The 13,910-nt window shown below is 54.8% G+C and overlaps 1 protein-coding gene across 7 annotated transcripts in view; it reads left to right on the top strand.

Annotated features, from left to right (window-relative positions):
• The first annotated feature begins 7,701 nt into the window (after positions 1-7,701).
• Positions 7,702-13,910, top strand: part of MPP3 (MAGUK p55 scaffold protein 3) — a 34,006-nt gene continuing 27,797 nt past the window's right edge. For 4 of the 7 annotated variants that reach the window (XM_068166994.1, XM_068166991.1, XM_068166992.1 and 1 more), the window contains exons 1-4: positions 7,702-7,996; positions 8,862-8,960; positions 12,127-12,245; positions 13,080-13,157. In XM_068166994.1, the coding sequence (XP_068023095.1) occupies positions 8,936-8,960; positions 12,127-12,245; positions 13,080-13,157 (222 nt within the window). In that variant the 5' untranslated portion in view covers positions 7,702-7,996; positions 8,862-8,935. Of the gene's footprint in view, positions 8,044-8,861; positions 8,961-12,126; positions 12,246-13,079; positions 13,158-13,910 lie in introns of all 7 variants that reach the window. The other 3 variants (XM_068166996.1, XM_068166995.1, XM_068166993.1) reach the window with 3 other exon arrangements.

Genomic DNA, 13,910 nt, shown 5'->3' on the forward strand with positions numbered 1-13,910 from the left:
TGCCCCTCAGCACCACATCTCTGTGTCTTCTCAACACCTCCAGGGATGAGGACTCAATCCCTCCCTGGGCAGCCTGTGCCAGTGGTTGAGAAACCTTTCAGCAAAGAAGTTTCTTCTAATGTCCAACCTAAACCTCCCCTGGTGCAACTTGAGGCTGTCTCTTCTTGTCCTGTTGCCTGTTCTTTGGGAGAAGAGACCAACCCCCACCTGGCTCCCACCTCCTGTCAGGGACCCATAGAGAGCCAGAAGGTCTCCCCTCAGCCTCCAGACTCAACGCCAGCAGTTCCCTCAACTGCTTCAGTCTCTTAATTTTCAGAGCTTTGCCATGCGAGGTGCAAGGAGGCTTCGGGAAGGATTCTGACCTTCATGGTCTCGAAGAAGCGATCAGCATCTGGGGCTGAGGCTCCTCCGAGCCCAGCGGCTGCGGCGAGCCCAGGAGAGGGCAGCAGCGCCGTGCGAGAGGCTCCGGCGGCGCCGCCTGGGCAGCCCGCGGAGGATTCTCTTCTCCTGCCGCTCGGAGGCTACACCTGGAGTACTGGGTCCAGTCCTGCGCTCCGCAGTTCCAGGGGCGCAGGGAACTGCTGGAGGGAGTCCAGTGGAGGCTCTGAAGCTGCTGAGAGGCCTGGAGCAGCTCTGTGAAGAGCAAAGGCTAAGACCTCTGGGGCTGAGAGCATGGAGAAGAGCAGCCCCAGAGAGGAGATAAAGGCTGGGGGGCAAGAGGCTGGGGCCAGGCTCTGCTGAATGGTGCCCAGGGACAGCACAAGGGGCAATGGGCACAAACTGGAACCCAGGAGGTTCCATCTGAACAGGAGGAGAAAATTCTTTGGTGTGAGGCTGCTGGAGCCCTGGAGCAGGCTGCCCAGAGAGGTGGAGCCTCCTTCTCTGGGGACTTTCAAGACCATTCTGGATGCATTCCTGTGTGACTTCCCCCAGGTGATCCCAGGAGACTCGAGGATCTCCAGAGGTCCCTTCCAACCTCTAGCACCCTGTGATTCTGTGATTTTTAGCAAAGCAGGCTCTGGATCAGAGAAGCAGGAGAAGGAGGCTGCTCTTCTTGACATAGAAGCAGCATCCTCAGAGCAAGGGCACCCAAATCCATCACCCACCCCCCCCCAGCCCACTTCCAAGACTATTCTTCTAGCATCACTTTGCTCCCATTCAGGTCCCCCCAGAGCCCCCCCAAAACCCTGACACCCCCAGATGAACCCCTTCGGAATTCTAAGGACCTTTCTGCACACCCTCAAACCCTTTTTAGCCTGTCTGGACCCCCCAAATCATCCCCCAGAGCCCCCCAAATCATTGCCACTCCCCCAACCCAGTTCCCAGCTCCTCCTTTTTATCCTGCAACCATCCCATTCAGGTCCCAGCAGAGACACCCCCCCCCAAACCCTGACACCCCCAGACAAAGCCCTCCCAAATGGCAGAGCCCCTTCTGCACACCCTCAAACCCTTTTGACCCAAAATGGACCCCCAAATCACCCCCCAGAGGCCCCCAAATCCATCACCCCCCCAGCCAAGCCCAGTTCCAATCCCGACACGTTTAATCCGCTGTGATCCGATTCAGGCCCCCCCGGGCTCCCCCCAAAACCCTGACACCCCCATACGAACCCCTAAAGAACTCTAAGGACCCTTTTGCACACCCTCAAACCCATTTTAGCCTCCCTGGACTCCCCAAATCATCCCCCAGAGCCCCCCAAATCACTGCCACCCTCCCCCCAACCCATTACCCAGCTCATCCTGGGTGCGGGGTGGGGGGCACGGATGCGGGGGGCTCTGGGGGCTGATTGTGGAGTCCAGGCAGAGTCAAAAGGGTTTGAGGATGTCTGGAAGGGTCCCTAGAAATTCTTAGCAGTTCATCTGGGGGTGTGCCCTGGGGGTGGTGCATGAATTTGGGAGGCTCTGGGAGGCTTGGCGGGGTCCTGGCAGCTTCTAAAGGATTTGAAGGTGTTCAGAAGGGTCCTTATGATTTGGTAGGGGCTCATATTGGGGTGTCAGGGCTGCGGCACAGGCGCTGAATCCATAGCAACTCCCAGGACGCTGGCACATGCGTGCCAACACACCTGCACTGCGGTGCAGGTGCTGAATCCATAGCAACTCCCGGGACGCTGGCGCATGCATGCAAACAGACTCACGCTGCAGCGCAGGCACTGAATCCATAGCAACTCCCAGGACGCTGGCGCATGCGTGCCAACAGGCCCGGGCTGTGGTGCAGGCGCTGAATCCATAGTAACACTCGCGACGCTGGTGCATGCGTGCCAACACACCCACGCTGCTGCACAGGCGCTGAATCCATAGCAACTCCCGGGACGCTGGCGCATGCATGCCAACACACCCGCACTGTGGCACAGGTGCTGAATCCATAGCAATGCTCGCGACGCTGGCGCATGCATGCCAACATGCCCAGGTTGCAGTGCAGGCACTGAATCCATAGCAACGCTCGCGATGCTGGCGCATGTGTGCCAACACACCCACGCTGCTGCACAGGCGCTGAATCCATAGCAACTCCTGGGACACTGGCGCATGCATGCCAACAGACCCGTGCTGCGGTCCAGACGTTAAATCCATAGCAACGCTTGCGATGCTGGCGCATACGTGCCAACACACCCGCACTGCTGCACAGGCGCTGAATCCATAGCAACTCCCGGGACGCTGGTGCATGCATGCCAACACACCCGCACTGCTGCACAGGCACTGAATCCATAGCAACTCCTGGGACACTGGCGCATGCATGCCAACAGGCCCGGGCTGTGGTGCAGGCGCTGAATCCATAGCAACACTCGCGACGCTGGCGCATGCGTGCCAACACACCCGCGCTGCTGCACAGGCGCTGAATCCATAGCAACTCCCAGGACACTGGCGCATGCCCGCCAACAGGCCCACGCTGCTGCACAGGCGCTGAATCCATAGCAACGCTCGCGACGCTGGCGCATGCATGCCAACATGCCCAGGCTGCAGTGCAGGCACTGAATCCATAGCAACGCTCGCGACGCTGGCGCATGCATGCCAACATGCCCAGGCTGCAGTGCAGGCACTGAATCCATAGCAACGCTCGCGACGCTGGCGCATGTGTGCCAACAGACCCGTGCTGCAGCGCAGGCACTGAATCCAGAGCAACTCCCAGGACGCTGGTGCATGCGTGCCAACAGACCCGTGCTGCAGTGCAGACGTTAAATCCATAGCAACGCTCGCAAGGCTGGAACATGCGTGACAACACACCCGCACTGCTGCACAGGCGCTGAATCCATAGCAACGCTCATGAGGCTGGCGCATGCGTGCCAACACACCCACGCTGCTGCACAGGCGCTGAATCCATAGCAACTCCCAGGACGCTGGCGCATGCATGCCAACAGGCCCGGGCTCGGTGCAGGTGTTAAATCCATAGCAATGCTCACGACGCTGGCGCATGCATGCCAACACACCCGCACTGCTGCACAGGCGCTGAATCCATAGCAACGCTCATGAGGCTGGCGCATACATGCCAACACACCCACGCTGCTGCACAGGCGCTGAATCCATAGCAACGCTCGCGACGCTGGCGCGTGTGCCAACAGGCTAGAGCGCAGGCACTGAATTTATGGCAACGCTTGAGTCAATCTCCCTCTCTCCCCCTCTTTCCCTCTCTCCACTAAGAATTTTCAGGCATTTCAAGCCTTCAGCGTAGTTAGGCTGCAGCACTGAGCACCGACGGGGTGGCACACGACATTGCACAACGCCAGTGCCGACCATTACACACGCCGGGTAGCGCTGAGTACTTCCCTGGCAGGGGGAGCAGCTCAGCTTCACCCTGTTCAGATTTTTTTCCCATTTAAATGAAAAAACACAGCACACAAAGATGTAAAAGCCTCTATTTTTAATTTGTTGTCTCTGCCTCTCAGACACGTGCACCCTTTGATCCTCTTGAAGCAATGCAGCCTACTGTGGTGCTCCAGTGCCCTACAGCCTACCCCGAAAGCTGCTTTCTAGATGTTTAAAAGAGCAGAAAGACAGCTGAGTTTTCTCTCTAGGAACGTGAGTCTCCAAGTGTCCCAGGGAGATTTTAGAGTACAGCTGGACAGAGGATGCAACACAACACACCCAGCACTCCTGTCTCTGCAGTAACAAGCACCAACCTCTCAGCAATACTCAAGATACTTACACAAGTTGCTCTAATATGTGCTTCAGATCTGTTTCACCTCATCAACTGATTTGCTGAGTCCTTGAGCGAGTGAGAATGAGAACAAACTTTTGACAGGGAAATCAAGAGCATGTGTCAAGCTCTGTGCCCCTCAATTTAAGAAGGATATTAAGATAGTTGAATGTGTCCAGAAAAGGGCAATGAGGCTGGGGAGGGATCTGGGGCACAAGCCCTATGAAGAGAAGCTGAGGGAGCTGGGGTTGTCTACCCTGGAGGAGGTTCAGGGGAGATCTTATTGCTCTCTACAACTACCTGAAAGGAGGTTGTAGACAGGTGGGGGTTGGTTTCTTCTCCCAGGCAACCAGCCACAGAACAAGAGGACACTCTCAAGCTGCACTAGGGGAAGTTTAGGCTTGAGGTGAGGAGAAAGTTCTTCCCAGAAAGAGTTATTGGCCATTGGAATGTGCTGCCCTGTAGCCACCAAAACCAGAGCACTGACTCACTACCAATCCCACAGCAGACCCAAGACACATCAGGGACTCCATAGAGACCCCAAAACCTCACTGAGAACCCCCCAACTCCTTCAGGGCCCCCACAGATTCCCCAATTTAGGTGCCACAAAACCCCTTTTGATGCACCCAAACCCCCCATCTGATACACCCAGGTCCATTTTAGGTACCCCCAGACGCTTCTAATGTCCCCAGACCCACTGGTAGACCAGCCCAGATCCCCCTAACACTGCCTCAGACCCTTTCAGAGGGCTCCAGACCCTTTCTAGATGCCCACAAAACCCCTTTAGACACCAAAAAAAAACTTTACCTGCCTCCAAACCCCATTTGGAGGACACTCAGACCCCCTAGCAGTGGGTGCCAGCAACCAAGTCTGTTGCTCTCACCAGTTAAACCCTTTGGTGGTTTTAGCTCTCTGACCCTGTGTCAGTGCAAGTCCTTGTTGGGGCACCACAAACAGAGAGAGACAAACCTTCCTTCTGTCCAGTGGTTCCAGGGAGAGTCCTGGAACTCTTAAGCAGATAGCATTGGGGTGGCAGCCATGAGGAGACCCCAGATCCCCCTAACACTGCGCCAGACCCTTTCAGGGGGCTCCAGACCCCTTCTAGATGCCCACAAAACTCCTTCAGATGCCAAAGAAAACCTCTAATAAATTAAACCTTTGGGGGTTCCAGCTCTCTGACCCTGTGTCAGTACAAGTGCCTGTCGGCCTGCACCTTTGTCCTGATCCAGGTGGAGAGAGAACTGCCAGGAACACAGCTTTGCTGCTCCGCTTGCGGCATGCCTGGTGCTGAGCGAGCCTCATCCTCAGCCTGCCTGAGAGGAACACAGCCTCTGTCACAATGTCCTGGGGTCAGGGGACAAACAAGATGACTCCAGGTAAAAGTTTTTGGTAACAGATTTATTGGCACTAAAAGATCGTAAAAGGGCAATAAAAGCAATAAAAGCAAGCAAAGCAACCGGTTGGGCATGTGAGGGTACAAAACTTCACCCAAAAAGCAACCTTACAATAGTTTTCTTCGTCTTGTATAGTTACATCATCTACATAAGCAAACTTATGCTAAATAGAAGGCAGGCATATGATAATGAGTCTTAGAATAGGTGATCAAATCCCTTCTCCCTACATTCAGTGTGGTAAGGGTCAAAGCATCCACTTTCACGCATGCCCAATTGTGCAGGCTTGTTATCTGAAGAAAACAAATTCCTAGTTCTGAATGTTTATCTTTAAGACAGCTCCTTCTCAGCCGTGATGTATTCAGTATTACTAAGGTTGGAAGAGACCTCAAAGATCATCGAGTCCAACCTGTCACCCAAGACCTCATGACTAGTGTAGGGAGGATACTACTGCCCACTGCAGGCTTGAACTCACAACCTTCCCATTAAGGGTCTTAAGCACTACCAACTGAGCCACATCCATGTGTTGTCTCCAATTAACCAGACAGTATCCTTGCAAGTCTGCAAGATAGGTTTCTTTCCCTTTACCCTCTAAACAGGCCTCACAAGATCCTGACCCTTAATCCCAGTGCACTCTAAGTCTTATAATTTTAACACACATCACCAGTGTATTCATAACAGAAAGAATTCCCTGGCAGAGATCTTAGCTACACAACACCGATCGGTCTTGGCGGGGCAGTGGCTGCTCCCCACACCTCAAAACTGTAATGACTGTGCCTCATCCATAGCAACGGGAGGCTCCACTGCCATAGCAACAGGAGGCGCCACTGCCATAGCAACGGGAGGCTCCACTGCCGTAGCAACGGGAGGCGCCACTGCCATAGCAACGGGAGGCTCCACTGCCATAGCAATGGGAGGCTCCACTGCCATAGCAACGGGAGGCGCCACTGCCATAGCAACGGGAGGCGCCACTGCCATAGCAACGGGAGGCTCCACTGCCATAGCAATGGGAGGCTCCACTGCCATAGCAACGGGAGGCTCTACTGCCTTAGCAAGGGGAGGCGCCACTGCCATAGCAACAGGAGGCGCCACTGCCATAGCAACAGGAGGCGCCACTGCCATAGCAATGGGAGGCGCCACTGTCATAGCAACGGGAGGCTCCACTGCCATAGCAACGGGAGGCTCCACTGCCTTAGCAAGGGGAGGCGCCACTGCCATAGCAATGGGAGGCTCCACTGCCATAGCAACGGGAGGCGCCACTGCCATAGCAACGGGAGGCTCCACTGCCATAGCAACGGGAGGCTCCACTGCCGTAGCAACGGGAGGCGCCACTGCCACAGCAATGGGAGGCTCCACTGCCGTAGCAACGGGAGGTGCCACTGCCGTAGCAACGGGAGGCGCCACTGCCTTAGCAATGGGAGGCTCCACTGCCATAGCAACGGGAGGCGCCACTGCCATAGCAACGGGAGGCTCCACTGCCGTAGCAACGGGAGGCTCCACTGCCATAGCAATGGGAGGCTCCACTGCCATAGCAACGGGAGGCTCCACTGCCTTAGCAATGGGAGGCTCCACTGCCATAGCAACGGGAGGCGCCACTGCCATAGCAACGGGAGGCTCCACTGCCGTAGCAACGGGAGGCTCCACTGCCATAGCAATGGGAGGCTCCACTGCCTTAGCAAGGGGAGGCTCCACTGCCATAGCAATGGGAGGCTCCACTGCCTTAGCAACGGGAGGCGCCACTGCCATAGCAATGGGAGGCTCCACTGCCATAGCAACGGGAGGCTCCACTGCCTTAGCAACGGGAGGCGCCACTGCCATAGCAATGGGAGGCGCCACTGCCATAGCAACGGGAGGCTCCACTGCCATAGCAACGGGAGGCGCCACTGCCATAGCAACGGGAGGCGCCACTGCCATAGCAACGGGAGGCTCCACTGCCATAGCAACGGGAGGCTCCACTGCCATAGCAACGGGAGGCTCCACTGCCTTAGCAACGGGAGGCTCCACTGCCATAGCAACGGGAGGCGCCACTGCCATAGCAATGGGAGGCTCCACTGCCTTAGCAACGGGAGGCGCCACTGCCGTAGCAACGGGAGGCTCCACTGCCATAGCAACGCGATGATCTACGGCGCATGCGCAGAATCCGGGACCCGATAACGTCTGCAAGCTTCCCAGCGTGCCCCGGTACGGGAAAGGGGCTTAGGTGTAAGGCTCTAGTTACGGAGCCGGTCTAGGATTAGGGGCGGGATGCCGTCGCGCCCGGTACGGACCTGGGCGCCCGCCCAGCCTTAGGCGTAGTAGCAGATGGAGAGAGGTAGTGCGTAGAACGGCTCTCAAAGAGGCATGAGCGCAGCGGGCTACAGCGACGTGAGCGCTGAGGAGCTGTTCTGCAGTCTATCTGGGCAGCCAGTCGGCGCCGCACGGGCCCGGGCTTAGGCACGGACCCGCAGGGAGCGGTCGCCCGGCGGCAGGATCGCTGCAGGTACCTTCAGGATACCGGCAGTGGCGGCCAGGGCGACGCCATTTTAGGTAGCCGGGCGGGGCCGGGGCGGGTCGGGTTCTGATGCTCCCTTGGAGGTGCGGGCCTCGGCGTGGCGGGAGCCCGTGGATCCCTGGGGCTTTGCTTAGTGGGGGTTCTGGCCGAGGACTCTGGGCCGTGCTTGGCGAAAGCCCTACAGAGTCCTGCGGGGTGATGGATAGGGGGCCGCAGAAGTGCTCGCAGGGTCCGGGCTTGCGGCTGGGGAAAAAAAGATGTCTCGCAGCCGACCGGCGGAAAGTTGGGTGTGGGGCATAACCTGGCCCCGTTCTCGTTCCCCCCCTCCCCGTGAGCCCAGGGCGCCGGCGCGGGGCCGCGGGGTTGTGCGCCAGCTGCGGTAGCGCGGACCGAGAGGCTGTCCCCGTGCCGCCGGTGTGCGGTTCGCTCCGTGTTTCGTTCATTCGTAAGCGCAGTGGCGTTTCTAGTGCTGAAGCAGGTGTAGCACCTAGCAAGATACCGCTTTAGTAAGATTTGGACAGGTTTTGTACACAAAAGTGAAGCGGTTTTCTAGGCAGAAGCATCGTTCTGCGTGCTACTGCCGTGTGTGTGGTGGTGCTGCTTTCAGACCGATCTGAAAGGCCTGTATAACTGGAGAACAGAGTAGGGAATCACCAGCTCTCTTCAGCTTCACCCCAGACACCATATGGTTATCGTATAGTACAGTATTTTTCACGTAGTCACTTGCAGAAGTTTGCCTGGTTGAGGTTAAACTGAACACTTGAAAGAAATGTGTGCTGAGAATTTACTGTGTTGACATGATTGCCATTTTCCTTGCATGCTTGAGCTTAGGTGTTGCCTTTGCTTATTTCAGGGCTGCCTCTGCTTCACAGTCCAGAGGGACGGAACAATTGTGTTAAGTTGGTCTGTAAGATTAACAGCAAAGCCATGCCAGTGCTCTCAGAAGACTCAGGTAACTAACTGCATGTTTTCTGCAGTCCAGTGACTGAAACCTTGGTGTTTGTGTTTCATGCAGGAAACTCATTCAAACTGAACTTAAATCTGCCCAGGGCAAATCCTGCCTGACCAACCTGGTTGCCTTCTATGAGCAGGTGACAAAATTAATAGATGAGGGGAGAGCAACTGATGTCATTTACCTGGACCTGAGCAAAGCCTTTGACACTGTCCTGCACCACATCCTGGTCTCCAAACTGGTGACACAGGGGTTTGATGGGTGGACCACTAGATGGATAAGGAATTGGCTTGATGGCTGCACCCAAAGAGTGGCTGTCAATGGCTCCATGTCCCAGGGGAGGCCAGGGACAAGCGGAGTCCCTCAGGGATCAGTCCTGGGACCTGCCTTGTTCAACATCTTTGTGGGTGCCATGGACAGTGGCATTGAGTGCAGCCTCAGCAAGTTTGCTGATGACACCAAGCTGTGTGGTGCAGCAGACACGCTGGAGGGAAGGGAGGCCATCCAGAGGGACCTTGACAGGCTGGAGAGGTGGGCACAAGCCAACCTCATGAAGTTCAATAAGAGCAAGGACAGGGTCCTGCATCTGGGTCAAGGCAATCCCAGGCATGAATACTGGCTGGGCAGTGGCTGGCTGGAAAGCAGCCCTGAGGAGAGAGACTTGGGGGTGCTGGTGGACAAGAAGCTCAACAGGAGCTCTCAGTGTGCACTTGCAGCCCGCGAAGCCACTCAGATCCTGGGCTGCATCAGGAGAAGTGTGGCCAGCAGGTCGAGGGAGGTGATCCTCCCCCTCTACTCAGCCCTGGTGAGACCCCACCTGGAGTACTGCATCCAGTTCTGGAGCCCCTATTCCAAGAGGGATGTGGAGGTGCTGGAACGTGTCCAGAGAAGGGCCACAAGGATGAGCAGAGGGCTGGAGCACCTCTCCTGTGAGGACAGACTGAAGGAGTTGGGGCTGTTCAGTCTGCAGAAGAGAAGGCTCCCAGGTGACCTCATTGTGGCCTTCCAGGATCTGACAGGGGCCTACAGGAAGGCTGGGGAAGGACTTCTCAGGATCTCAGGTAGTGATAGGACTAGGGGGAATGGAATGAAGCTGGAGGTGGGGAGATTCAGGCTAGATGTGAGGAGGAGGTTCTTCCCCATGAGAGTGGTGAAGCCCTGGAATGGGTTGTCCAGGGAGGTGGTCGAGGCCCCGTCCCTGGAGGTGTTTAAGGCCAGGCTGGCTGAGGCTTTGGCCAGGCTGATGTAGTGTGGGGTGTCCCTGCCCATGGCAGGGGGGTTGGAACTAGATGATCCTTGTGGTTCCTTCCAACCCTGAATGATACTATGATACTATGAAACTGTATACATCCATGATGCTGAGCTTTGAAGCCAGATGTGCATTAAAAATCACAGAGACAATAGTCAGTGGAGCAGATTTTTGCAACTCTCCCCACTTTTTTTTTGTTTGGTTTTGTTCATTGCTGGGTTGTTTGGTTTGGTTTTGTGGTGTGGGTTTTGTAATTATGACTGGGTTTGGTACTGCTTTCCCAGTTTTGGTCCATCAAAAAAAACTTAACGTTGCGAAACTGGGGTGTCGATAACTAGCCACAAGGTCTGCTTCCACTGAAGTGGAAGTCTACACCATTCCTTTTCTTCTCTGGTCAAACCTGACTTCTAAGAGGTGTCTTGGAGGAGACAAGGGCAGGATAGTGCTTGTAAGCAAAGTTGCTAGGGAAATAGAGCTGGTAGCTGTGCAACAAAAGTAGTAGTTGTGTCATTTTTCACAGTATCACAGTATAGCTTAGGTTGGAAAGGACCTCGAGGATCATCGAGTCCAACCTATCAACACAGACCCCATGGCTAGACCATGGCACCAAGTGCCACGTCCAATCTCCCCTTGAACGCCTCCAGGGTCGATGACTCAACCACCTCCCTGGGCAGCACATTCCAATGACGAACGACTCGCTCGGTGAAGAACTTCCTCCTCACCTCGAGTCTAAACCTCCCCTGGCACAGCTTGAGACTGTGTCCTCTTGTTCTGGTGCTGGTTGTCTGGGAGAAGAGGCCAACCCCTTCCTGGCTACAACCACCTTTCAGGTAGTTGTAGAGGGCAATGAGGTCACCCCTGAGCCTCCTCTTCTCCAGGCTAAACAATCCCAGCTCCCTCAGCCTCTCCTCACAGGGCTGTGTTCAAGGCCTCTCCCCAGCCTTGTTGCCCTTCTCTGGACACCTTCAAGTGTTTCGATGTCCTTCTTAAACTGAGGGGCCCAGAACTGGACACAGGACTCAAGGTGCGGCCTAACCAAAGCAGAGTACAGGGGCACAATGACCTCCCTGCTCCTGCTGGCCACACTATTCCTAATGCCATTGGCCCTCTTGGCCACCTGGGCACACTGCTGGCTCATATTCAGGTGGCTGTCGATCAGCACCCCCAGGTCCCTCTCTGTTTGGGAGCTCAGCCACTCCGACCCCAGCCTGTAGCTCTGCATGGGATTGCCGTAGCCAAAGTGCAGCACTCGGCACTTGGACTTGGTGAATGCCATCCCATTGGACTCTGCCCATCTGTCCAGTCTGTTGAGGTCCCTCTGCAGAGCCTTTCCACCCTCTAACTGACTAACATCTGCTCCTAACTTGCTGTCATCTGTAAACTTGCTGATGACTGATTCATCCAGATCATCAATGAAGATGTTGAAGAGGACAGGGCCAAGCACTGATCCCTGGGGGATGCCACTGGTGACCGGCCGCCAGCTGGATGTGGCACCATTCACCACTACTCTCTGGGCTTAGCCCTCCAGCCAATTCCTAACCCAGCACAAAGTGTAGTGGTCCAAGCCACGAGCTGACAGCTTAGCCAGCAGTTTGCTGTGGGGGACGGTGTCAAAGGCCTTGCTGAAGTCCAGTCTGCTGTGGCGCTCTGGTGACTCTGATGCTAGCTCTTCTTGAAACATCGAGTAACTTACATGAAGGGGAAAACTTTGAAAGCAATGCCATCAAATAATATATTGCTGTGGTAGTTTTTGACTTAGCATATGGAAGAGTGGAAGATAAGCACAAATCTTTGTGAACTTAGTGATCTGCAAGATGGCATCAGCAGGGCACCCACGTAAATGTAGTCGATAAGTGTGCGGTAGAAGTGAGGCGTGCTGTCCACAAAGCTGCTGTTCTGACTTGAATTTCCCTTTAGGATTGCATGAAACTTTGGCCCTTTTGACATCCCAGCTGAGGCCTGATTCAAATCACAAAGAGGAAATCGGATTCCTTAGGGATGTCTTCAGTGAGAGAAGTCTCAGCTACCTGATGAAGGTAAAAGTTCTTTTGGGAGCATGTATTTTCCTTGCAGGTTACTTACTCTGTTTAATTTGTTAAATCTTTTTCATGTCTTTTTTTTTATTTCAATTTTATGTTCACCAAAGCATCCATTTAGTTAAACAAAAACATTAGGGACTTTCACTGGGAATTAACATTGTGTTTAGGGAAAGCATTTCTGCCTTGACTGCCAAAATCCAGATAAAATGCCCCATAACCAGCAGGCAGTGTGAAATGCCTTCACTTTTTCCCTTATGCTGCTAAAGTCTTAACAGATCACAGAATCACAGTATCACAGTATAACTTAGGTTGGAAAGGACCTCGAGGATCATCGAGTCCAACCTATCAACACAGACCCCATGCCTAGACCATGGCACCAAGTGCCACGTCCAATCTCCTCTTGAACGCCTCCAGGGTCGATGACTCCACCACCTCCCTGGGCAGCACATTCCAATGACGAATGACTCGCTCGGTGAAGAACTTCCTCCTCACCTCGAGTCTAAACCTCCCCAGGTGCAGCTTGAGACTGTCCCCTTGTTCTGGTGCTGGTTGCCTAGGAGAAGAGGCCAACCCCTTCCTGGCTACAACCACCTTTCAGGTAGTTGTAGAGGGCAATGAGGTCACCCCTGAGCCTCCTCTTCTCCAGGCTAAACAATCCCAGCTCCCTCAGCCTCTCCTCATAGGGCTTGCGTTCAAGGCCTCTCCCCAGCCTTGTTGCCCTTCTCTGGACACATTCCAGGCACATGACACTTCCCTCAGACACATTCCAGAGTGAGTGTATTTATGAAGCTGTCTATCTCCTTGTAGTAATGTATCTGATCTTTTTTCCAGATTCATGAAAAACTCCATCATTACGAAAGACAGAGTCCGACTCCTGTTTTACATAGTGCAGCAGGATTAGTTGAAGATGTGAGTTCAACCTCTTGTCTCCTTATTGTCCTATAATAGTTGGCTTTTCTAACAACTCCAAACATTGCAATTGTACTGTATGTGTTCTTGTCTTCCCCAGCCGTCACTGGATCATCTGCAAGTTTGCAGATGATCATCAGCAAGTTTGCAGATGACACCAAGTTAGGGGCAGATGTTGGTCAGTTAGAGGGTGGAAAGGCTCTGCAGAGGGACCTTGACCGACTGGACAGATGGGCAGAGTCCAATGGGATGGCATTCAACAAGTCCAAGTGCCAGGGGCTGCACTTTGGCTACGGCAATCCCATGCAGAGCTACAGGCTGGGGTCGGAGTGGCTGAGAGCTCCCAAACAGAGAGGGACCTGGGGGTGCTGATCGACAGCCACCTGAATATGAGCCAGCAGTGTGCCCAGGTGGCCAAGAGGGCCAATGGCATCCTGGCCTGCATTGTGCCCCTGTACTCTGCCTTGGTTAGGCTGCACCTTGAGTCCTGTGTCCAGTTCTGGGCCCCTCAGTTTAAGGACATCGAAACACTGAATGTGTCCAATGAAGGGCAACAAGGCTGGGGAGAGGCCTTGAGCACAAGCGCTATGAGGAGAGGCTGAGGGAGCTGGGATTGTTTAGCCTGGAGAAGAGGAGGCTCAGGGGTGACCTCATTGCCCTCTACAACTACCTGAAAGGTGGTTGTAGCCAGGAAAGGGTTGGTCTCTTCTCCCAGGCAACCAGCACCAGAACAAGAGGACACAGTCTCAAGCT

This window comes from Melanerpes formicivorus, unplaced genomic scaffold (genome assembly GCF_026170545.1).
Source record: "Melanerpes formicivorus ecotype bairdi unplaced genomic scaffold, bMelFor1.0.p_v2 SCAF_112, whole genome shotgun sequence".
NCBI classification, from domain to species: domain Eukaryota; kingdom Metazoa; phylum Chordata; class Aves; order Piciformes; family Picidae; genus Melanerpes; species Melanerpes formicivorus.